Below are 26,147 nucleotides of genomic sequence, written 5' to 3' on the forward strand. Positions count from 1 at the left end.
TCTATGGGCAGTTCTACTCTGTCCTATAGGGCAACTATGAGTCAGAGTCGACTCAATGGCAACCAGTAACCATAAAAGGAGCCCAGAAGGTGCAGAGGTTAAGAGCTTGGCTGCTAACCAAGAGCTCGGCAGTTAGAATCTACCAGCTGCTCCTTGGAAAACCTATAGGACAGTTCTACTCTGTCCTATAGGGTTAGTATGAGTCAGAATTGACTTGAGGGCAATGGATGTGGTTTGTTTGTTTACATGTATTTGTGTGTGTGTGCGTGTGTATACACACAAGACATATGACTCACTGGTTTTGCTTCTCTAGAGAACCCAGCCTGAGACAACAGGTTAAGTGCCAAACCAAATAATTTTCCGTTTAACCACTTTAATATAAGAAAAATACTGGTTCTAAGATGAGGAATCAGGATTGGAGGAAGACTTATTAACAACCTGCGTTATGCACATGACACAACCTTGCTTGAGGGAAGTGAAGAGGACTTGAAGCACTTACTAATGAAGACCAAAGACCACAGCCTTCAGTATGGATTACACCTCAACATAAAAAAAACAAAAATCCTCACAACTGGACCAATGAGTGACATCATGATAAACAGAGAAAAGATTAAAGTTGTCAAGGATTTCATTTTACTTGGATCCACAATCAACACCCATGGAAGCAGCAGTCAAGAAATCAAGACGCATTGCAGTGGGTAAATCTGCTGCAAAGGACCTCTTCGAAGTGTTGAAGAGCAAAGATGTTACCTTGAAGACTAAGGTGCGCCTGACCCAGGCCATGGTATTTTCAATCACATCATATGCATGTGAAAGCTGGATAATGAATAAGGCAGACTGAAGAAGAATTGATGCCTTTGAATCGTGGTGTTGGCAAAGAATACTGAATATACCATGGACGGCCAAAAGAACGAACAAATCTGACTTGGAAGAAGTGCGGCCAGGATACTCCTTAGAGGCAAGGATGGTGAGACTGCATCTTACGTAATTTGGACATGTTGTCAGGAGGTATCAGTCCCTTGAGAAGGACATCATGCTTGGCAGAGTATGGGTCAGCGGAAAAGAGGAAGACCCTCAACGAGGTGGACTGATACAGTGGCTGCAACAATGAGCTCAAGCATAACAACAATTTTAAGGATGGCACAGGACCGGGCAGTGTCTCGTTCTGTTGTGCATAGGGTTGCTATGAGTCGGAACTGACTCAATGGCACCTAACAACAACAACAACAAAGATGAGAAAATGAAAAAGGAAATACATACATTAATTAGTCACAGTCTCTTCAATAAATTGGATTTCCACATGCAGAAGAATAAAACAGGATCTATCCTTCACACCATCCACAAAAAACAATTCAAAATGGATTGAAGACCTAAACGTGAGAACTAAAATCATAAAACTCTTAGAGGGCAATACAGTGGTGTGGCTATGGAATCTAGTTTATAAATATGGGTTATCAGATATAATAACAAAAGAGCAGCGAAAGAGAAAATAGATAATTGTGATCTCATAAAAGTTAAATACTTTTCATTCATCAAAGGATTTTATCAACAAAGTGAAGAGACAATATACGTGTTGGGAGAAAATTTTCAGGAATCAAATATCTAATAAGAGTCAAATATTCAAAATGTATTTTAAAAAGCTCCTATAACTCAACATCAAAAAGACAAACAACCCAATCAAAAAACAGGCAAAGGATTCAAACAGACATTTCACCAAAGAAGATACCCAAATGGCCAACGAGCATATGAAAAGACGCTCAACCTCATTAGCCATTAAACCTGTTGCTGTCGGGTTGATTTCAACCCATTGTGATCCTATACTACAGGGTAGAACTGCCCCATAGGCCTTCCAAGGCTGTAATCTTTACAGAAGTAGACTGCCACATCTTTCTAGTATGCAGTGATTGGGGGGTTTGAACCGCCGATCTTTCAGTTAGCAGCAGAGTGCTTTAACAACTGTGCCACCAGGGTCCCCTGTCCATTAGCCATTAAAGAGATGTAAATCAAAACCACAGTAAGACCTCACCTGCTATGTTTTGAAATGTGACCTCAAAAATATGTACTGGAATCCTAATCCCTGTAACTGTAAATATAATCCCATTTGGGCATTAGGTTTTCTTTGTTATACTAATGATGTCACATCAGTGTAAGGTGTGTCTTAAACCTAATTAATCACTTTTGAGATATAAAGAGCGGATCAGAAAAAGATAAGCAAGGAACCCAAAAATGTCAAGAACAACTCAAGAAGCTGAAACAATGATTTTCCCCCATAGCGGACAGAGATAGAGCCTTCCCATAGAACAAAACAAAACCAAAAACCAAATCAATTGCTGTCCAGTCTATTCCGACTCATAGCGACCCTATAGGACAGAGTAGAACTGCCCCATAGAGTTTCCAAGGAGCAAATGCTGGACTCAAACTGCAGACCTTTTGGTTAGCAGTCAAGCTCTTAACCACTGTGCTACCAGGGCTCCTAGAATGGGTGCCCTGAATTCGAACTCCTAGCATCCTAAACTGTGAGACTCGTGAGGTTGCCATGGGTCAGAATCAACGTGAAAACAGCTAATAACACCAGCAACAGACAGTCAGAAAATAAATTTCTGTTCATTAAAGCCAACCCGTGTGGTATTTCTGTTACAGCAGCACTAAGAAACCAGGAGACAATCTCACTCCCATTAGAATGGCAATGATCGAAAAAAAAAAGGAAAACAAAAGGTATCAGAGAGGATGTAGAAAAGTGGAACCCTCATTCACTCCTGGCGGGAATTTAAAATGGTATAGCAATTGTGGAAAACAGTTTGGCAGTTCCTTAAAAGGTTAAACATGGAACTATCGTATGACTTAGCAATCCTAGGAACACAGCTTAAAGAAGTGAAAATGGGAACGCAAACAGTAAAGTGTACACTAATGTTCAGTGTAGCACTATTCACTACACCGTAAGGATGGAAACAAGTGAAATGTCCATCAAGAGATGAAAAGATAAACAAAATATGCAGTATACAGACAATGGAATATTACACAGCCATAAAAAAAGAAAAAAATAAAGTTCTGAGATACACCACAACATGGAAGAACCTTGAAAACATGCTGAGCGAAAGCAGTCAGTCACAAAATGGCACATACTTTATGACCTCATTTATATGAAATAAGCAAATATACAGAAACCAACACTTATTAATGACTTCCACAGGTGGAAGGGTGTGGGAGAGGGGAAAATTTTGCTTGGGGGGGTGGCACTGAATTTATGTTAATGGTGGTAGAATAATTCGTAAAATGACAGGGATAGGAAAAGATTAAAATTTAAAAAAGGAAAGAAAGAAAGAACTCAAAACAGTTCAGTACCTTGCACTTGTTCTTGGAGTGAAATCCCATCAAAAATATCTTGGCCTTTTAAGAATTTTGCAGTTTGAGATTGCTCCTCTTCTGTTCTTGTTATCTCACTTTGCAGAGCTGACTCTCTTATGAGAGCATCTGACAAATGTTGAGCTTCCGTATGATTCCTTTGCCTAGATATAAAATTTTTTTTATTACAATCGAGTGTATGTTGTTTTTGTCGTTGTTTGATGCAGCTGAGAAAACTGTCAACTAATACAGGCCCAAAGTGACAGAGCAGAACTGCCCCACAGGGTTTTCTAGGCTGTAATTTTTACAAAAGGAAATCATCAGGTCTTTTACTGGGGAGCCGCTAGGTGGGTCTGAACTACCACCTTTATAATTAAATATTAGTTATCTTGGGTAAATCTGGAAATCCCAGTAGCATAGTGGTTAAGAGCAACAGCTAGTAACCAAAAGCTCAACAGTTCGAATCCACCAGGCGTTCCTTAGAATCCCTATGGGGCAGTTCTACTCTGTACTTTAGGGTCACTATGAGTCATAATCGACTCGATGTCTGCGGGTTTGGGTTTTTCCCCCTCCCCGGGTAAATCTATAAATTATTCATTAAGCATTTATATATTTCATTCTTCAAAAGAAGAAAAGAAAAAATAACATGGATATAGTGTGAAGAAATGTTATCAGGTCCAGCGAGAAGCCACATCTGGTAACACTATTGGGTACCCTGGGAACTGCATCAACAGTTTGGAGCCAGTGACATATGGTCTACCGATATCAAAGTGAATACCACTCTGCCCCACAAGCAATAAAATGAGGTTTTCTCCTTTCCCAAATAAGTACATCCACTCATCCTTACTATCTCGTTACCTGGTATTTCACATTTACGACAATAATAAAAAATCTATTACCTGACTATTTTGAGCATTAACAAAGAGACAAGGTGAGAGGGGGAAGAGGAGGATGGGGAGATTGTGACAGAGAGCGAGGATGAACCTGGAGGGCATTATGCTGAGTGAAATAAGTCAATCACAAGAGGACAACTATTGTATGAGACCACTACCGTAAAAACTCATGAAAATGTTTACACACAAAAAGAATCTTTAATGGTTACCAGAAAGGGGAAGGGTGGGGATGGAAAAACACTTACTAGACAACAGATAAGTGGTAACTTTGGTGAAGGGTAAGACAGTACACAACACTGGGGAAGCCAGCACAACCTGGACAAGGCAAGGTCACGGAAACTCCATAGACACATCCAAGCTCCCTAAGGGACCAAACTGTTGGGCTGAGGACTGTGGGGACCATGGTCTTGAGGAACATCTAGCTCAACTGGCATAACATAGTTTATAAAGAAAATGTTCTACATTCTACTTTGGTGAGTAGTGTCTGGGGTCTTAAAAGCCTGCGAGTGGCCATCTAGGATACTCCACTGGTCTCACCCCTTCCGGAGCAAGGAAGAATGAAGAAAACTAAAGATACAAGGGAAAGATTAGTCCAAAAGACTAATGGACCACATCTACCATGGCATCCCACAGACTGAGTCCAGTACAACTAGATGGTGCCCAGCAACACCACTGATTGCTCTGACAGGCATCACAATATAGGGTCCCGGACAGAGCAGGAGAAAAATGTAGAACAAAATTCTAATTCAGGAAAACCAGACTTGCTAGCCTAACAGAGACTGAAGAACCCTGAGAGTATGACCCCCAGACACCCTGTCAGCTCAGTAATGAGGTCACTCCTGAGGTTCACCCTTCAGCCAAAGACTGAATAGGCCCATGGAACAAAACAAGACTAAAGGGGCACACCAGTGCTGGGGCAAGGACTCGAAGACAGGAGCAACAGGGAAGCTGGCAATAGGGAACCCAGGGTTGAGAAGAGAGAGTGTTGACATGTTGTGGGGTTGTTAACCAATGTCATACGATAATGTGTGTACTGTTTCATGAGAAACTAGTTTGTTCTGTAAAACTTTCATCTGAAGTTCAATAAAAAAGAAAATAAGAGAAACATTCAACAACAAAGTCAAACAGAAATAGGATATAGTTAAGTGAACGAGAAGACAGAGTAAATGAACTTATTGGGTCTCAAGAGAAACAAAAAAAAAAAAAAGTAAACAAACCAAAATGGAAATGTGGGATTCAATTAAGAAATCTAACATTAGAATTATTGGAATTTCAGAACACCACAACAGTAATAAGGGCCCAGAAAAATTATCCAAGAGATAATCATAGACAATTTCCCAGACCTGAACAGGGAACAAAGCCTACAAATACAGGAAGCTACATGAACTCCAAATTAGAAAACATAAAAAGAGGTCCAGCCTGCATCACATTCTAACATAATTCCTGAAAACCAAACACAAGGAGAGAATTCTGAAGACAGCAAGAGACAAACATATCAAGGGTCCTTCATAAATTACTGCAAATTTCTTTACACAAACTCTAGAGGCCAGAAGACGATGGGGAAACAATTTTAAAAACACTCAATGAAAACAACTGCCAACCAAGAATGCCTTGCCCAGCAAAGGTGTCATTCAAAAATGAGGTGAAAATCAGACCATTCCATGTCATCCAAAAATGAGAGGGAAATCAAGACCTTTCCATGTCATCCAAAAAGAAGGGGGAAATCAAGACCTTTCCACGTCATCCAAAAATGAGGGAGAAATCAAGACCTTTCCATTTCATCCAAAACTGAGGGGGAAATCAAGACCTTTCCAAATAAATAAAAGCTGTGGAAATACACCACTACCAGACCAGCTCTGCAACTATTAATGAAGGGGGTACGCCATATGGAAAGGAAAACAAGTACTTGAATCTACACTTGGGAGATTATATAAATAAACAAATCCTTTTTGAAAAGAGAGAAAAGAAACAGAGAGCTCTCCAAAGTATGCAAAAGCATGGGCAAATATAAGGCTCGATTCATTAGTTCCACAAACAATATAACATCAACCACACAAGAAATAACTACGAACTAAACCTATCAGGCACAGGATGTAAAATAATGTTGTGGAGACTCACCAACAGAAAGGAGAGGGAGAGGAACAAAACAGGAATAGATTTACTATGTTACATGTTGTTTGTATATTAAATGTTGTCACAATTGCAAATCGTATAATGTAATATATGTGGTAACCACTAAGAAAGCACCTAAAGACAGATCAAAGTAAACAAGAAATCAAAAAAGCTCATCACAAGAAAGCCGTCAAACGCAAAAAATACCAGAAAAAATGAGAATAAAAAGACAAAGAAGACATAAAACACGCAAAACACAAATAGCAAGATGAATTAAGTAGACACTTCGTTTTCAGTAGTAACCTTTAATGTAAATGGTCCAAACTCCTTGTGCAAAAGGCAGAGAGGGACAGAATGGATTAAAAAATAAACAGACGTGATCCCTTCTTTTGCTGCCTACAAGAAACACACCTTAAACATAAAGACACAGAGTGAAAATAAAAGGGTGGAAATTAATATTAATAAAATTAATCACTTTATATTTTCTGTATCATATGCTATGATACAGAAAAGAACAGGGATGGGCATGCTGATGTGAGATAAAAAAGACTAAGTCAAAATATATTACAAGAGATAAAGAAGGACATTACATAATAATAAAAGGATCAATCCATAAATTCACATCCTTGCCAAATGTAAAACGCATTCACTCCATCATATCAATCTAAAAGTATCTAAAAGTGTGAAATCAACTCCAGGTACAAATTCCATCCGGACCAAAATTTCTCTTCATCTGTGAAATCTAGAATACAATTTTTCTGCTTCCAAAGTACGACTGCAGAACAGGCACATAGTAGACATTTCTAATACAAACAGGAGAAATTAGAAGGAAAAAAGGGATAACTTAATAAAATCTATTAAGAAAACATTCTGCATCCCACACTGGAGAGTGGCAGCTGGGGTCTTAAATGCTAGCAGGCATACATCTAAGATGCATCAATTGGTCTCAACCCACCTGGACCAAAGAAGAATGAAGAACACCAAAGACACAAGGTAACTAGGTGCCTAAGAGACAGAAAGGACCACACAAACTGGAGACTGTATCAGCCTGAGACCAGAAGAACTAGATGGTGCCCAGCCACAACCGATGACTACCTTGACTGGGAACAAAAAAGAGAACCCCTGAGGAAGCAGGAGAGCAGTGGGGTGCAGACCCCAAATTCTCATAAAAGACCAGACTTAATGGTCAGACTATGATTGGAAGGACCCCAGAGGTTATGGTCCCCACACCTTCCATTAGCCCAAGACAGGAATCATTCCCGGGGCCAACTCTTCAGACAGGGATTAAACTGGACAATGGGATAGAAAATGATACTGGTGAAGAACAGGCTTCTTGGATCAAGTAGACACATTAGACTGTGTTGGCATCTCCTGCCTAGAGGGGAGATGAGAGGGCAAAGGGGGCCAGAAGCTCCCTGAATGGACATGAGGAGAGAGAGTGGACGAAAGGAGTATGCTGTCTCATTAATGGGGAGACCAATTAGGAGTGTATAGCAAGGTGTATATAGATTTTTGTATAAGAGACTGACTTGATTTGTAAACTTTCACTTAAAGCTCAATAAAATTTTAAAAAAAGAAGACATAACAATTATAAACATACGTGCACCTAATATCACTGCTACAAAGCACGTGAAACGTCCCCTGAAACTATAGTCCCTGATGCTCTGTTCACTCAGAACTCAAACCATTCCAGAAGCCCACATTTCAGAGAAAGCTTAGACAAGCATATAAAACAAAAAATACTACACATGAGGAACATACTTCTTAGTTCAATCAAATATATGAGACCAAATGGGAAACTCCTCTTCAAAAGCAGAATGAAAAGGCAGGAAGGGACAGAACTGGACGAACAGACACAGCAAACACAGGGTGGAAAGGGGGAGAGTGCTATCACATTACAGGAATTGCAAACAAAGTCACAAAACAATATGTGTATAAATTTTTGAATGAGAAATTAACTGTAGCTGGAAATTTTCACCTAAAGCCCACTCACAAAAAAAAAAAAATACATGAAACAAATACTGACCTATATGAAAAAAGAAATATGACAACTTCTCAAAAACAAGGACTTCAACAAATCACTTTCAGTTCTAGATATAATATCTAAAAAGATCACTAAGGACATTGACACCAAAAGCCAATCTGATCTAACGAACATATATAGAACACTCTACACATCATCCTATCACTGAAAGCAATGTACTTCAGGATAGATCTTAAAACATTCTTTTTGACAATGAATGCAACACCATTCCTCTTTGAGTTGTCATTCCCAGCATAGTAGACTATATGATTGTCTGATTCAAAATGGCCAATCCAGTCCATTTCAGATCACTAAAGCCTAGGATATTGATGTTTATGCGTTCCATTTCATTTCTGACGATTTCCTATTTTCCTAGATACATACTTCATACATTTCAGATTCTCATTATTAGTGCGTGTATGCAGATGTTTCTTCTCGAGTCATGCCACATCAGCAAATGAAGGTCCCGAATGCTTTACTCCATCAAGGTCATTCAAGTCAACTCTACTCTGAGGAGGCAGCTCTTTCCCAGTCATCTTTTGAGTGCCTTCCAACCTGGGGGCTCATCTTCCAGCACTGTATCAGGCAATGCTCCGCTGCTACTCTTAAGTTTTTCACTAGATAATGCTTTTCAGAAGTAGACTTCTGGGTCCTTCTTCCTGGTCTGTCTTGGTCTGGAAGCTCAGCTGAAACCTGTCCTCCATGGGTGACCCTGCTGGTATCTGAATACTGGTGGCATAGCTTCCAGCATCACAGGAACATACAAGCCCCCACAGTATGACAAACTGACAGACACCAACCACTAGGGCCAAAGATGAAGAAATAGATTTTTATCAGCTGCTTCACTCTGAAATTGACTGAACATGCAATCAAGATGCATTGATAATTACTGGCAATTGGAATGCGAAAGTTGGAAACAAAGAAGAAGGATCGGTAGTTGGAAAATATGGCCTTGGTGATAGAAACAATGCCAGAGATTGAACGATAAAATTTTGCAAGACCAACGACTTCTTCATTGCAAATACCTTCTATCACCAACATAAACGGCGACTATACACATGGGCCTCACCACGTGGAACACACAGAAATCAAATTGACTACATCTGTGGAAAGAGACGATGAAAAAGTTCAGTATCAGTTAGAACAAGGCCAGGGGCAGACTGTGGAACAGATCATAAATTGCTCATACACAAGTTCAAGCTGAAAATGAAGAAAATCAGAGCAAGCCCATGAGAGCCAAAATATGACCTTGAGTATATCCCACTAGAATATAGAGACCATCTGAAGAACAGATTTGACACATTGAACATTAGTGACTGAAGGCCAGACGAGTTGTGAAATGAGATCAAGGAAATCATACATGAAGAAAGCAAGAGGTCATTGGAAAGAAAGACCAAGATGGATGTCAGAGGAGACTCTGAAATTTGCTCTCATACATCGAGCAGCTAAAGCAAAAGGAAGAACTGATGAAGTAAAAGAACTGAACAGAAGATTTCAAAGGGCAGCTCGAGGAGAAAAAGTAAAGTGTCATAATGACGTGCAAAGAGCTGGAGATGGAAAACCAAAAGGAAAGAACTCGCTGGGCGTTTCTCAAGCTGAAAGAACTGAAGAAAAAATTCAAGCCTCAAGTTGCAATAGCGAAGGATTCTATGGGGAAAATATTAAACGACGCAGGGAGAATCAAAAGAAGATGGAAGGAATACACACAGTCATTATACCAAAAAGAATTAGTTCATGTTCAACCATTTCAAAAGGTGGCATATGATCAGGAACCAATGGCACTGAAGAAAGAAGTCCAAGCTGCTCTGAAGGCATTGGCAAAAAACAAGACTCCAGGAATTGATGGAATATCAATTGAGATGTTTCAACAAACAGATGCAGCACTGGAAGTGCTCACTTGTCTATGCCAAGAAATATGGAGACAGCTTCCAGGCCAACTTACTGGAAGAGATCCATATTTATGTATATTCTCAAGAACGTGATCCAACCAAGTGTGGAAATTATAGAACAATATCATTAATATTACACGCAAGCAAAATTTTGCGGAAGATAATTCAAAAATGGCTGCAGAAGTATATCGACAGGGAACTGCCAGAAATTCTGGCCAGTTTCAGAAGAGGACGTGGAACCAGGGATACCATTGCTGATGTCAGATGGATCCTGGCTGAAAGCAGAGAATACCAGAAGGATGTTTACCTCTGTTTTATTGACCACTCAAAGGCATTCAACTGTGTGGATAATAACAAACTACAGACAACATTGTGAAGAATGGGAATTCCAGAACACTTAATTGTGCTCATGAGGAACCTTTACATAGATCAAGAGGCAGTTGTTCAGACAGAACAAGGGGTTACGGATTGGTTTAAAGTCAGGAAAGGTGGCGTCAGGCTTGTATTCTTGCACCATACCTATTCAATCTGTAAGCTGAGCAAATAATCCGAGAAGCTGGACTATATGAAGAAGAACAGGGCATCAGGATTGGAGGAAGACTCATGAACAATCTGCATTATGCAGATGACACAACCTTGCTTGCCTGAAGTGAAGAGGACTTGAAGCACTTATTAATGAAGATCAAAGGCCACAGCCTTCAGTATGGATTGCACCTCAACATGAAGAAAACAAAAATCCTCACAACTGGACCAATGAGCAACATCATGATAAACAGAGAAAAGACTGAAGTTGGCAAGGATTTGATTTTACTTGGATCCAAAATCAATAGCCATGGAAGTAGCAGTCAAGAAATAAAAAGACGCATTGCATTTGGGTAAATCTGCTGCAAAGGAATTCTTTAAAGTGTTGAAGAGAAAAGACGTCACCTTGGAGAATAAGGTGCGCCTGACCCAAGCCATGGTATTTTCAATCGCATCATATGCATGTGAAAGCTGGACAATGAATAAGGAAGACCGAAGAAGACTTGATGCCTTTGATTTGTGGTGTTGCCGAAGAATATTGACTATACCATGGACAGCCAAAAGAACGAACAAATGTGTTTTGGAAGTACAACCAGAATGCTCCTTAGGAGCAAGGACGGCGAGACTGCGTCTTACATTCTTTGGACATATTGTCAGGAGCCATCAGTCCCTTGAGAAGGACATCATGCTTGGCAGAGTACAGGGTAAGCAGAAAAGAGGAAGACCCTCAACGAGGTGGATTGACACAGTGGCTGCAACAATGAACTCAAGCATAACGGTTATAAGGATGGCGCGGGACCAGGCAGTGTTTCGTTCTGTTGTGCACAGGGTTGCTATGAGTAAGAACCGACTCAACGGCACCTAACAACAACAAAAATCCATCATCAGAACAATAACATTTTTCTCTAGCATACATGGATCATTTTCCAAAACAGGCCATATGCTATGATACAAAACAAATCTCAACAAATTTGAAATGACTGAAATCACACAAAGCATCTTCTCTGACCATAATAGAAATCAACAACAGGAAAATAAGGAAAATAATCACAGGGAAACTAAATAGCACAGTATTAAAAAAACTATTGGATCATAGAAGAAATCAAGTGAAATTAAATATATATATACATATACATTTAGACTCAAATAAATAAATATTTAGTATCAAACAAAAATGAAAACACAACATATCAAAACCTTTGGGGCACAGTAAAAGCAGTACTCAAAGGGAAAGTCATAGCAATAAATGTCTACATTAAAAAAAGAAGAAAAATCTAAAATTGTAACTTAAACCGACAACTTGAATAGATAAGGAAGAGTAAAAGAAGCCCACAGGTACTAGAAGAAAGGAAATAATGAAGATCAGAGCAGAAATAAAATAGAAAGAAAAAAGAATGAATCAACAGAACCAGAAGTTGACTTTTTGAAAGGATCAATCAAATAGACTAACCACTGGCTAAACTGACCAAAAAAAAAAAGAGACAAATAACCAAGAAATGAAACTGGAGATATTACAACATATCCAAAAGAGATAAAGAGGATCGTAAGGGAATATTATGAAAAAGTGTACTCCCACCGAATATGAAAACCTAGAGGAAAGGGACAAATTTCTGGAAACACACTACCTCTAGATTCAACAGAATCCCAATCAAAATTACAACAGCCTTCTTTACAGAAATGGAAAAACCAACCCTCAATTTTATGTGGAATGGCAAGAAGCCCCAAATAGTTAAAGCAATACTGAAAGAGAAGAACAAAGTAAGAGGACTCATATTTCCAGGTTTTAAAACATATTATACAGCGATAGTAATCAAAACAGCCTGGTATTAATGAGAAACTAATTTGCTCCGTAAATCTTCATCTAACGCACAGTTTAAAAAAAAAACCTGGTACTAATCCAGACTTCCTAGAGCCATGGTGGCTGGATGACCCTCCGAAACTATTGCCCTACGATAATCTTTAAACCTTAAACCAAAAATATCCCCTGAAGTCTTAGGGGGCAGTGAGTTTATGTTAATGGGGGAGGAACAACTCAGAAAAGGAGGGTAAGAATGGTTGCACAACCCAAACAATGCAATCAATGTCACTAAACTATACATGTAAAAACTTGAATTGGTGTATATTTTGCTGTGCATATTCACAACAGAAAAACTAAAAAAAAATTTTTTTAAAGCCTGATACTGGAATAACAGAGCCACATATACCAACGGAATAGGACAGTCCAGAAATAAACTCACACATCTAAGTTCAAGTGATGTTTGATAAGGGTGGTCCCTTCGATAGGGAAAGAAGGATCTCTTCAATAAACAGTGTTGGGAAAAATATATTTGACATGCCGAAAAATGTAACAGGAAACCTGTCTTAGTTATCTAGTCCTGCTATAACAGATTACATCAAGTGGGTGGCTTTAACAAAGAGAAATTTATTCTCTCAGAGTGTAGGAGGCTAGAAGTCCAAACTCAGAGCACCAGCTCTCTATCAGCTCTGGGAGAAGGTCCTTGTCATCAATCTTCCCCTAGTCTAGGAGCTTCTCAACACAGGCACCCGGGTCCAAATGACACACTCCACTCTTGGCGGCAATGAGGACCCCTTGTCTCTCTACTCACTTCTCTCTTTTATATCTCAGGAGATTGAATCAAGATACAACCTAATTCTGTAGACTGTTTCCTGCCTAATTAAAATAACTGCCTCTAACCCAGCCTCTTAACCTCATAGGGGTTAGGATTTACAACACATAGAATAATTATATCAGCTCAGAAAATGAAGGCAAACCACACAATACTGGGAATCACAGTGTAGCCAAATTGACACACAGTTGAAAGACACAATTCAATCCATAACATTCTACCCTTTGGCCTCCAAAAATTCACATCCTTGCCACATGTAAAACACATTCACTCCATCGTATCAATCTAAAAGTGTTAAATCAACTCCAAGTCCAAATTCCATCCAGAGCAAAATTACTCTTCATCTCTGAAATCTAGAATACAATTTATCTGCTTCCAAAGTACAATGGTAGAACAGATACACGGTAGACATTTCTATTACAAATGGGAGAAATTGGAGGGGAAAAGGGGCTAACAGGCACCTAGCAACTCGGCAAAACACATTATATTAACTCTCAAGTCTTGAGAATAATCTCTTCTCTGAGAACTCTTAAGCAATGGTCCTGCTCTAGACTCTAGGTGTTGACCACATTCTCTGCAATCTGGATGGAGGAACCCTCAGCCCTGGGCTTTAGCTTTCCCTTCCTGGCCCTCTGGGACAACAACTCTGCTCTCTGGGATTTGGGCACCCTCATTCTCCAAGTCTGTCTGAGTGGCAACCATCCTCCTATGGCCCCAGTGGGCCCTTCTTTTGCCCCTTGGCATAGCAGCCCTGCCCCCTCAGCTTTCGGCATTGGATCCAGCCCCATTCCACTGGTACTCATGGAAGGCAGCCCCATGCTCCAGAACTGAGCTGGTGAAGATCTGACTCTTTGAAACCCAGTGGGCTCTGGTTGCACCCTTTGAAACCACCGAGTTCATGGCCCTACTCTTTGAGAAGAGACAGCTCCACTTCCTGTGCTCCTTGTCTCTTAAGCTTCTGCTTCCTGGTTACTTGGCTTCTCACACCCTTGGACCTTTTGGTCTCGCTGGCCTCTGCTCTGCTTGGGCAAGTGTTCCAAAGCTCTTTAGTTCTATTGATAAGTGTCTGGATGCATTCTACTCCACCAGTAAACCTCAGCCAGAAGACACTCAGCTCTCATTCCATGGGTCGGCAAGCCTAGCTCCACTAGTAAGTGCCTAGTGGCACCCCATTCCACCAGGAAACTTCCTGTTCGAAGGCACTCAGCTCTCTTTCTCCATGGGTCAGCTCCCACACTCTTGTGCGGGTCTCCTGTTTCTGCCGCTGCTGCTTCTCACCATCTGTGCCATTTCTAATGTTACAGCTCTCCTCTGATTCATCAACAGAATTGTCATTGATGTCCATAATTCCACCAGCAATCTCTTCAAGGCAATCTAGGCTTTTACTGTTAGGCACTTTAAAACAATTCCAGCCTCTGCCCATTCAGAATTTCAAGCCCGCTTCCAAATTTTAGGTATCTCTTAAGTAGAACCCAACTCTCAATAAAAAATTCTGTCTTCGTTATCCAGTGCTGCTATAACAGAAATACCTCACTCAAGTGGACGGCTTTAACACACAGAAATTTATGCTTTCAGTCTAGGAGGCAAGAAGTTCAAATTCAGGGCGCCAGCTTCAGGGAAAGGCTTTCTCTCCCTGTTGGCTCTGGGGGAAGGTCCTTCTCATCAATCTTCCCCCAGGATTAGTAGCTTCCCAGCACAAGGACCTTGGGTCCAAAAAACATGCTCTACTCCTCGCTCTTCTTGCTTGGTGGTAATGAGGTACCTCTTCCTCTCTATGCTTGCTTCTCTATTTCATATCTCAAAAGAGACTGACTCAACATACAACCTAAACCTATAGATTGTGTCCTACCTCATTAATATTACCACCTCAAATCCCGCCTCATTAACATCATACAGGTTAGGATTTACAACACATTGAATAAATACATCATTTCACAAAATGTTGGCAAAACACTTAATATTGGAAATCATGGCCTAGCCAAATTGATACATATTTCGGGGGGGGGCCACAACTCAACGCATAACAATACTTGACCCATACCATATACAAAATCAAATTCAAAATGAATTAATGACCTGAATATGAAGACAAAACAGTAAAATCTGTAGAAGAAAATACAGTGACAAGGCTGAAAAGGCAAGGTTTTAACAATGGATCATCTGATATAATTTTAAAAAGCACAAAGAATAAAAAAGAAAATAAAGAAATGTAACCTCATAAAAATTAAAAATTTTTTTCATCATAACTGTACCAAAAAATTGAAAAGATAAGCTACTGGCTGAGAAAATATCTTCGGAAACCATACATCCAATAAGAAGCAAATAACTGAAATACATAAAAAATACATAACGTCAAAATCTTAACAATATGAGGCAGGGTCAACATGGCGGAATAGAGAGACACTTCTAGAGGGCCCTCTTACAGCAAAGACCCGAAAAAACAAGTAAAACAACTATATATATGACAAGCTAGGAGGCCTGAATATCAAATAGCAAGGTTAGAAAACCAACCGAGGGACGGGGGTGTAAGAGACAGTTAAGAAGTGGAGAGAAGGTACCGGACCTGAATCGCCGGGAGCCCTCAGAAACCATTTCCAGGGAACACCTGCAGCGGGCTGGTATTACCATTTTGCTGCCGTTTCCACAGGGAGAAGCACCCAGCCACACAGTCTACTCACACTTCCGGAATGAGAGATAATTGGAACTCTCAGCAAAAGCTAAGTACTTGTGTATGTTTTACCACGCCCACCCACTCCAAAGCCAGCTTCAGGGGCTGATTTCCCTGGGCCTGAGATAGGCCCTACTGAGCACCTACAGCCATCCTCCAGGCCTTGGAGAAGGAATAAATTTGCAACTGGGGGAAAAGATAACTTGCCAGGTCCATTAACCAGGAGAGCTCAGAGCAGAAGCAGAACCTGTCCAGGCATAAACGGTCTGTGGACTTTGAGTACCTTTCCACTCTGCATGGACCCGTGTGGGCCTATTTCAAGACAACAGGACCTTGTTGGCAAACTACAACTGTTTCAGCTATGCGGTGGAGAGGTGGGTGTTTGATGTTTGACATTGCTTTACCTATTAAACAGGGTCCTCACCTACCCATATCAGGGGCTTAATTAACAGTGGCTCCACTCAGGTCACCCAGCCACCTGCAACAGGGGTCCAAGGATAACTGGAATCTCCCAGTCCTTGTGACCAAAAACACTGGGTGCTCACAGTCCATCTGCACAGCCCACCCACCTGTACGCTCTAGGGAACAGGGAGACGCTTTTCTCAGAGACACTTGGGGGATGATTCTCAGCCCCTTGCCTTGTTCAGAACATAAACCCCTGCTGCAACCAGATTCCAAAACCTACACCAATCAGACCTGCCCATTTAAGACTGTAGGACAGAGCCTCTACCACACACTTGATGATCAGCTACCTGGATACCCGAACTGAATTCATACAAGCAAAGTGAATGGACTCCTAGACTCATACACCTGATAACAGTACTAGCCATTTGGGGACAGGACATCAGGACTCCAAAGGTGAAAATAATCAAGCTAGCTCACTCAAGCAACCCATCTGGGAATATCAAAACAAAACAAAGGAAGAAGCAACGACACAGTAATCAAACATAAAATAAACTAATACAATAACTTACAGATGACACAGAGACAACAGTCGCTATCAGGTCACATGAACAAACAGATCATGATCGCCTCAACAAGCTCTAAAAACAAAGAATCAAGGGATCTTCTAAACGCAAGGGCCTCTCTGGAATTACCAGAGACAAAATACAAAATAATTGACATACGCAAACCTTCAAACCATCAGGAAGGAAATCGGGTACTATGCAGAACAACCAAAGAAACACACAGATAAAGCAGCTGAAGAAATTAAAAAGATTATTCAGGAAAATAATGAAAAATTTTAAATGCTACAAAAGTCCATAGAGAGCAATCAGAAATTCAGGAGATTAACAATAAAATTACAAAAGTAGACAACTCAATACAAAGTCAAAAGACCAGAATTCAGGAAGTGGAAGGCAGAATTGGTGAGCTTGAAGATAAAGCACTTGGCAACAATATATATGAAGAAAAATCAGATAAAAGAATCTTAAAAAATGAAGAAAACTTTAGAATCATGTAGAAGTCTATCAAGAGAAATAACCTACAGGTGATTTGAATACCAGAACAGGCAGGAATAACAGAAAAAACAGACAGAATTCTAGAAGATTTGCTGGCAGAAAACTTCCCTGATATCGTGAAACATGAGACAATATCTATCCAAGATGCTCATCGAACTCCATATACGTTAGATTAAGAAAAAAAAAAAGTCACCAAGACATATTATACTCAAACTTGCCAAAACCAAAGATACAGACAAAACTTTAAGAGCAGCTAGGAAAAACCAAGGATCACCCACAAGGGCCAGTCAATAAGAATGAACTCGGACTACTCGGCAGAAACCACGCACGCAAGAAGGCAATTGGATCACATATATAAAAAATTGAAGGAAAAAAATTTCCAGCTAAGAATCAAATATGCAGAAAACTGTCTTTCAAATATGCAGGTAAAATTGGGACATTGCCAGATAAACAGAAGTTTAGGCAATTCGTAAAAACGAAACCAAAACTACAAAACAAAATAAAGGCAGTTTGTTCATTAGGAAATCAATAATATAAGGTATCAATCCAAGACTACACGATGGGCAGAACAATCAGAAGTCAACCCACACAGGGAAAGCACAGAAATAAATCGAGATAAAAAAGTGCTCAAAACACAGAAAACAGCGATGTCATTATGTAAAAGAAGAAAACATTAAAAAAATAAAGAGGGACTAAGAAATGTAGTGATAGATCTTTCATATGGAGAGGAAGACAAGACGATACAAAGGAAATAAAAGTTGGGTTTAAATTTAGAAAAATAGGGTAAATAACAAGGTAACCACAAAGGAGACAAACTATCCTACACAACAAAATAAAATACAACAAAAAATAGAGACTCGGCACAAATAAAATCAACAACAATGAATATGAGGAAAGGACAACATATAAAGATAATCTACTCAACACATAAAATTAAGGGTGAAAAAAACTGTCAACAACACACACAAAAAAACATCAAAATCAAAGCACTAAATTCATACCTATCCATAAATATCCTTAATGTAAATGGACTAAATGCACCAATAAAGAGACAGAGAGGGGCACAATAGGGAGCAATCACAAACTGTCTACACGCTATCTACAAGAGACACAGCTTAGACTTTAATACACAAACTAAAACTCAAAGGAGGGAAAAAACAGATCAATCAAACGACAATCAAAAAAGAGCAGGAGAGGCGGGGCCAAGATGGCCCATTAGGAAAAGCTGCCTCGGATCCCTCTTGCAACAAAGACTTGGAAAAAAAAGGGAATCGATCACATACATGACAATCTACCAACCCTAACCATCAAACACAGATCTAAAGAATTGACCTGAGTGACAGAGACTGAGAATGAACAACCACGGGGAAGCAGCGACTGTTTTCGGAGCCTGGAGCCAGCGTCCCAGTCAGAAAACCTTGGCGTCGGGCTTTGGACTGGGCACAGGAGAGCTGAGCACAGGATCCCATGACAGCGCAAACGCAGGACTCAGCCCTACCCCCCAGAATTGACCTCGGGGGAAGTCCAGCCAGTGCACGCAGGCAGAGCAGCAACGCGGCTGATAGGAGGAGAAGTCACTGGGAGGCAGCAACTGATTTTGAAGCCCGGAGTGTGGCGTCCCAGCCGGAGAACCTTGGCACTGGGCTTTGGACTGGGAGCAGAGAAACTAACCACGGCTTCTGAAACAGCACCAGCACTGGACACGGGCCTACCCTCAGGAGCAATCTCTACCCAGCCAGCACACACAGTCGATGCGCCCCTCGGGAATCTCAGATAAAACAGTCATCCCAAGCAAGATAAGTAACTCTGTCTATATTCCGGGGTGCTACCCTCTCCTATTTATCTGAACCCTCCCCTCCCCTCCCCTTCCCAGGCACCTTCATTAACACTGGAATTTCCTGAGCCAGAGGGAGAACTGCTCTGCGGTTTTTCCCTCTTTTTTTTTTGGTCTTCTCCTAACCCATTCTCCTGGCCTGAGAAAAGCAGCTACAAAAAACCCAGGGACCAAAAATCCTTCCCTAATTGCACTAAAAACACAAAACCAGCTCCAGCCAAGCATAAGTGATCCACAGTCTTGCGCTTTCATCCCTACAGGGAACAAGGTGGCTATTATAGTGCAAAGGCATTTCTGAAAGGGATCTCACTGTAATTGCTTTAGTGGATTACTGGAAAGAAAAGTTTCCCAGGTCTGGTATCTCTGCATATTAAACAGAGCCCTCACTGACCCACAACAGGGAACTGAGGGGTGAAGCGCCCCCCAGACGACCAAGCCTCCTGCCTTAGGGGTCTAAGGAGGGTGACACCTACCAATCTGTAGAGGTACTTGTATTGGGGGCCTAAGGTACAGCTGCAGAGCCCACTCACCAAAGTGCTTTAGGAATAGAGACACACCTACCTCACTGGCACTTGGGGGAAGCCTGTCAGCATCCTGCCCACCCTGGAGTGTGAACTCCAGCTGCTACTAGAATATGGTGCACACAACTATCACCACTACTTCTCCAGGTGGATAAGTGACAGTCTGCACCACACACTTGGTGTCACAAAATCAGATTCTACTCAAGAATAGTGAATGGACTCCTAGGCTTATATATTTGGTAACAGCCCAAACCAGCTGGTAATAGAACATAAGTGATTCAAGGGCTACAACAATCAAGACAGTGCAATCTAGTAGCCCATCTACGTATATTGAAAGAAAACAAAACAAGATAAGACTCAGTGAGCAAATATAGAATAAATCACTGCAATATCTTAGTGATAGCTCGGAGACAGCAGTCGATATCAAACCACATAAAGAAGCAGACCATGATTGTTTCTACACCTCCCCAAATTAAAGAAACAAAATCTTTCCCAAATGAAGATACAATCCTGGAATTGCCACATGCAGAACATAAAAAACTAATTTACAGAATGCTTCAAGACATCAGGGATGACCTCAGAAATGAAATAAGGCAATCTAAAGAAAAAGCCAAGGAACACACTGATAAAGCAGCTGAAGAACTCAAAAAGATTATTCAAGAACATAGTGGAAAAATTAATAAGTTGCAAGAATCCATAGAGAGACAGCATTCAAAAATCCAAAAGATTAACAATAAAATTACAGAAATAGACAATGCAATAGGAAGTCAGAGGAGCAGACTCGAGCAGCTGGAATAAAAAAAAAAAAAATTAGTTGGAATACACAGTGGGAAATCTGGAGGACCAGGGATCTGACACCAATATAGCTGAAAAAAAAATCAGATAAAAAAATTAAAAAAAAAAAGAAGAAACCCTAAGAATCACGTGGGACTCTATCAAGAAGAATAACTTGCTTGTGATTGGAGTCCCAGAAAAGTGAGGGATATCAGAAAACACAGAGAGAATAGTTGAAGATCTCTTGGCAGAACACTTCCCTGACATCATGAAAGACGAAAGGATATCTATCCAAGATGCTCATCGAACCCCATTTAAGATTGATCCAAAAAGAAAATCACCAAGACATATTATCATCAAACTTACCAAAACCAAAGATAAAGAGAAAATTTTAAAAGCAGTCAGGGAGAAAAGAAAGGTCTCTTACAAAGGAGAATCAATACGAATAAGTTCATACTACTCAACAGAAACCATACAGCCAAGAGGGCAATGGGATGACATATATAGAACACTGATGGAGAAAAACTGCCAGCCAAAGATCATATATCCAGCAAAACTCTCTCTCAAATATGAAGGCGAAATTAAAACATTTACAGATAAACACAAGCTTAGAGAATTTGCAAAAACCAAACCAATGCTACAAGAAATACTAAAGGAAATTGTTTGGTCAGAAAATCAATATCAGATACAAGTACAACACAAGGTCACAGAACAGAACATCCTGATACCAACTCACATAGGGAAATCACAAAAACAAATTAAGATTAATTTTTAAAAGAAAAAAACACTCAAAACAGGGAATCATTGAAGTCAATATGTAAAAGATGGCAATAATCAAAAAGAGGAAGTAAATCCAGGTGGCAAAGAACTGCCATACGGAGAGGGATACAAGGCGATATAGGACAATACAAGTTAGGTTTTTACTGAGAAAACTAGGTGTAAATATTAAGGTAACCACAAAGAGGTATAACAACTCCATAACTCAAAATAAAAACCAAGAAACACATAACAACTCAGCAAACATAAAGTCAAATACTATGAAAATTAGGAACACACAATTTTCAAAGAAAAACGTCTCAGCACAAAAAAGCAAGTGGAAAAATGAAACTGTCAACAACACACACAAAAAGGCATCAAAATGACAGCACTAAACACATACTTATCTATAATTACGCTGAATGTAAATGGACTAAACGCACCAATAGAGACAGAGAGTCTCAGACTGAATAAAGAAACACGATCCGTCTATACGCTGCCAACAATAGACACAACTTAGACTTAGAGACACGAACAAACTAAAACTCAAAGGATGGAAAAAATATATCAAGCAAACAATAAGCAAAAAAGAGTAGGAGTAGCAATATTAATTTTTGGCAAAATACACTTCTAAGTTAAATCCACCACAAAGGATAAAGAAAGACACTAAACAATGATTAAAGGGACAATTCACCAGGAAGATATAACCATATTTAATATTTATGCACCCAATGACAGGGCTGCAACATACATAAAACAAACTTTAACAGAACTGCAAAGTGAGATAGACACCTCCACAATTATAGTAGAATTCAACACATCGCTTTCGGAGGACAGGACATCCAGTAAGAAGCTCAACAGAGACACGGAAGACCTACTTGCTACAGTCAACCAACTTGACCTCATTTCTGATTTAATATTAGAAAAACCATTAATGTAATCCACCATATAAATAAAACAAAAGACAAAAACCACATGATCTTATCAATTAATGCAGAAAAGGCATTTGACAAAGTCCAACACCCATTTATGATAAAAACTCTCACCAAAAAGGAATTCAAGGAAAATTCCTCAACATAATAAAGGGCATCTATGCAAAGCCAACAGCCAACATCACTCAAAATGGAGAGAGCCTGAAAGCATTTCCCTTGAGAATGGGAACCAGACAAGGATGCCCTTTATCATCGCTCTTATTCAACATTGTGCTAGAAGTCCTAGCCAGAGCAATTAGGCTAGACAAAGAAATAAACAGCATCCGGATTGGCAAAGAGGAAGGAAAATTATCTCTATTTGCAGATGACATGATCTTATACACAGAAAACCCCAAGGAATCCTCAAGAAAACTACTGACACCAATAGAAGAGTTTGGCAGAGTCTCAGGTTATAAGATAAACATACAAAAATCACTTGGATTCCTCTACATCAACAAAAAGAACACAGAAGAGGAAATAACAAAATCAATACCATTCGCAGTAGCCCCCAAGAAGATAAAACACTTAGGAATAAATCTTACCAAGGATGTAAAAGACCTATACAAAGAAAACTACAAAGCTCTACTACAAGAAATTAAAAGGGACATACTTAAGTGGAAAAACATACCTTGCTCATGGATAGGAAGACTTAACATAGTAAAAATGTCTATTCTACCAAAAGCCACCTATACATACAATGCACTTCCGATCCAAATTCCAATGTCATTTTTTAAGGTGATAGAGAAACACATCACCAACTTCATATGGAAGGGAAAGAAGCCTCGGAAAGCAAAGCATTACTGAAAAAGAAGAAGAAAGTGGGAGGCCTCACTTTACCTGATTTCAGAACCGATTAAACAGCCACAGTAGTCAAAACAGCCTGGTACTGGTACAACAACAGGCACATAGACCAGTGGAACAGAACTGAGAACCCAGATATAAATCCATCCACACATGTGCAGCTCATATTTGACAAAGGCCCAGTGTCAGTTAACTGGGGAAAAGATAGTCTTTTTAACAAATGGTGCTGGCATAACTGGATATCCATTTGCAAAAAAATGAAACAGGACCCATGCCTCACACCATGCACAAAAACTAACTCCAAGTGGATCAAAGACCTAAACATAAAGACTAAAATGATAAAGATCATGGAAGAAAAAATAGGGACAACCTTAGGAGCCATAATACAAGGCATAAACAGAATACAAAAAATTACAAAAAATGACGAAGAGAAACCAGATAACTGGGAGCTCCTAAAAATCAAACACCTATGCTCATCTAAAGACTTCACCAAAAGAGTAAAAAGACCACCTACAGATTGGGAAAGAATTTTCAGCCAGGACATCTCCGACCAGCGCCTGATCTCTAAAATCTATATGATTCTGTCAAAACTCAACCACCAAAAGACAAACAACCCAGTCAAGAAGTGGGCAAAGGATATGAACACACACTTTACGAAAGAAGACATTCGGGCAGCTAACAGATACATGAGAAAATGCTCTCGATCATTAGCCATTAGACATATGCAAATTAAAACTACGATGAGATTTCATCTCACTCCAACAAGGCTGGCATTAATCCAAAAAACACAAAATAATAAATGTTGGAGAGGCTCCGGAGAGATTGGAACTCTTATACACTGCTGGTGGGAATGTAAAATGGTACAACCACTTTGGAAATCTATCTGGCGTTATCTTAAACAGTTAGAAATAGAACTACCATACAACCCAGAAATCCCGCTCCTCGGAATATACCCTAGAGAAATAAGAGCCTTCACACCAACAGATATATGCACACCCATGTTTATTGCAGCTCTGTTCACAACAGCAAAAAGCTGGAAGCAACCAAGGTGTCCATCAACGGATGAATGGGTAAATAAATTGTGGTATATTCACACAATGGAATATTACGCATCGATAAAGAACAGTGACGAATCTGTGAAACATTTCATAACGTGGAGGAACCTGGAAGGCATTATGCTGAGCGAAATCAGTCAGAGGCAAAAGAACAAATATTGTATAAGACCACTATTATAAGATCTTGAGAAATAGTATAAACTGAGAAGAATGCATACTTTTGTGGTTACGAGGGGGGGAGGGAGGGAGGGTGGGAGAGGGTTTTTTACTGATTAATTAGTAGATAAGAACTGCTTTAGGTGAAGGGAAGGACAATACTCAATACATGGAAGGTCAGCTCAACTGGACTGGACCAAAAGCAAAGAAGTTTCCGGGATAAACTGAATGCTTCAAAAGTCAGCAGAGCAAGGGCAGGGGTTTGGGGACCATGGTTTAAAGGGACTTCTAAGTCAATTGGCAAAATAATTCTATTATGAAAACATTCTGCATGCCACTTTGAAATGTGGCGTCTGGAGTCTTAAATGCTAACAAACGGCCATCTAAGATGCATCAATTGGTCTCAACCCACCGGGAGCAAAGGAGAATGAAGAACACCAAGGTCACACAATAACTATGAGCCCAAGAGACAGAAAGGGCCACATGAACCAGAGACCTACATCATCCTCAGACCAGAATAACTAGTTGGTGCCCGGCCACAATCGATGACTGCCCTGACAGGGAGCGCAACAGAGAACCCCTGAGGGAGCAGGAGAACAGTGGGATGCAGACCCCAAATTCTCATAAAAAGACCAGACTTAATGGTCTGACTAAGACTAGAGGAATCCCGGCGGTCATGGTCCCCAAACCTTCTGTTGGCCCAGGACAGCAACCATTCCCGAAGACAACTCATCAGACATGGAAGGGACTGGACAATGGGTAGGAGAGAGATGCTGATGAAGAGTGAGCTAATTGTATCAAATGGACACTTGAGACTGTGTTGGCATCTCCTGTCTGGAGGGGGAATGGGAGGATAGAGAGAGTTGGAAGCTGGCAAAATTGTCACAAAAGGAGAGACTGGAAGGGCTGACTCACTAGGGGGAGAGCAAGTGGGAGTATGCAGTAAGGTGTATATAAACTTATATGTGACAGTCTGACTTGTTTTGTAAATGTTCACTTGAAGCTCAATAAAAGTTAATAAAAAAAATTAAAACATACTTAGGAACAACTCCTACCAGAAATGTAAAAGACTTATACAAAGAAAGCTACAAAACACTTCTATAAGAAACCAGAAGAGACTTACATAAGTGCAAAAACATACCTTGCTCACGGATACAAATAGTTAACATTGTAAAAATGTCTATTCTACCAAAAGGGATCTATACATTTAATGCAATTCCGATCCAAATTTCAACGACACTGTTTAACAAGATAGAGAAACAAATCACCAACTTCATCTGTAAGGGCAAGAGACCCCGGATAAGTAAATCATTATTGAAAAAAAAACCCAGTGTGAGAGGCCTCATTCTACCTCATTTTAGAACCTATTATACCACCACAGTAGTCAAAACAGCCTGGTACTAGTATAACAACAGATATATAGACCAATGGAACAGAATTGAGAATCCAGACATAATTCCATCCACGTATGAGCAGTTGATATTTGATAAAAGCCCCAAAGAAGTTAAATGGGAAAAAGATAGTCTTTTTAACAAATTGCACTGGCATAACTGGATATCTATCTGCAAAAAAAATGAAACAAGACCCATACCTCACTCCATGCACAAAAACTAACTCAAAATGGATCAAAGACCTAAATGTAAAATCTACAAAGATAAAGATCATGGAAGAAAAAATAGCGACAACGTTAGGAGCCCTAATACATGGCATAAACAGGATACGAAACATTATAACGAATGTAGA

The 26,147-nt window shown here is 40.0% G+C and overlaps 1 protein-coding gene across 1 annotated transcript in view; it reads right to left on the reverse strand.

Moving 5' to 3' along the window:
• Positions 1-26,147, reverse strand: part of CEP192 (centrosomal protein 192) — a 209,545-nt gene that overhangs the window by 172,269 nt on the left and 11,129 nt on the right. The window contains exon 3 of the mRNA XM_049901463.1: positions 3,343-3,506. Within this exon, the coding sequence (XP_049757420.1) occupies positions 3,343-3,506 (164 nt within the window). The remainder of the gene's footprint in view (positions 1-3,342; positions 3,507-26,147) is intronic.

This window comes from Elephas maximus, chromosome 11, assembly GCF_024166365.1.
Source record: "Elephas maximus indicus isolate mEleMax1 chromosome 11, mEleMax1 primary haplotype, whole genome shotgun sequence".
Lineage (NCBI taxonomy): Eukaryota > Metazoa > Chordata > Mammalia > Proboscidea > Elephantidae > Elephas > Elephas maximus.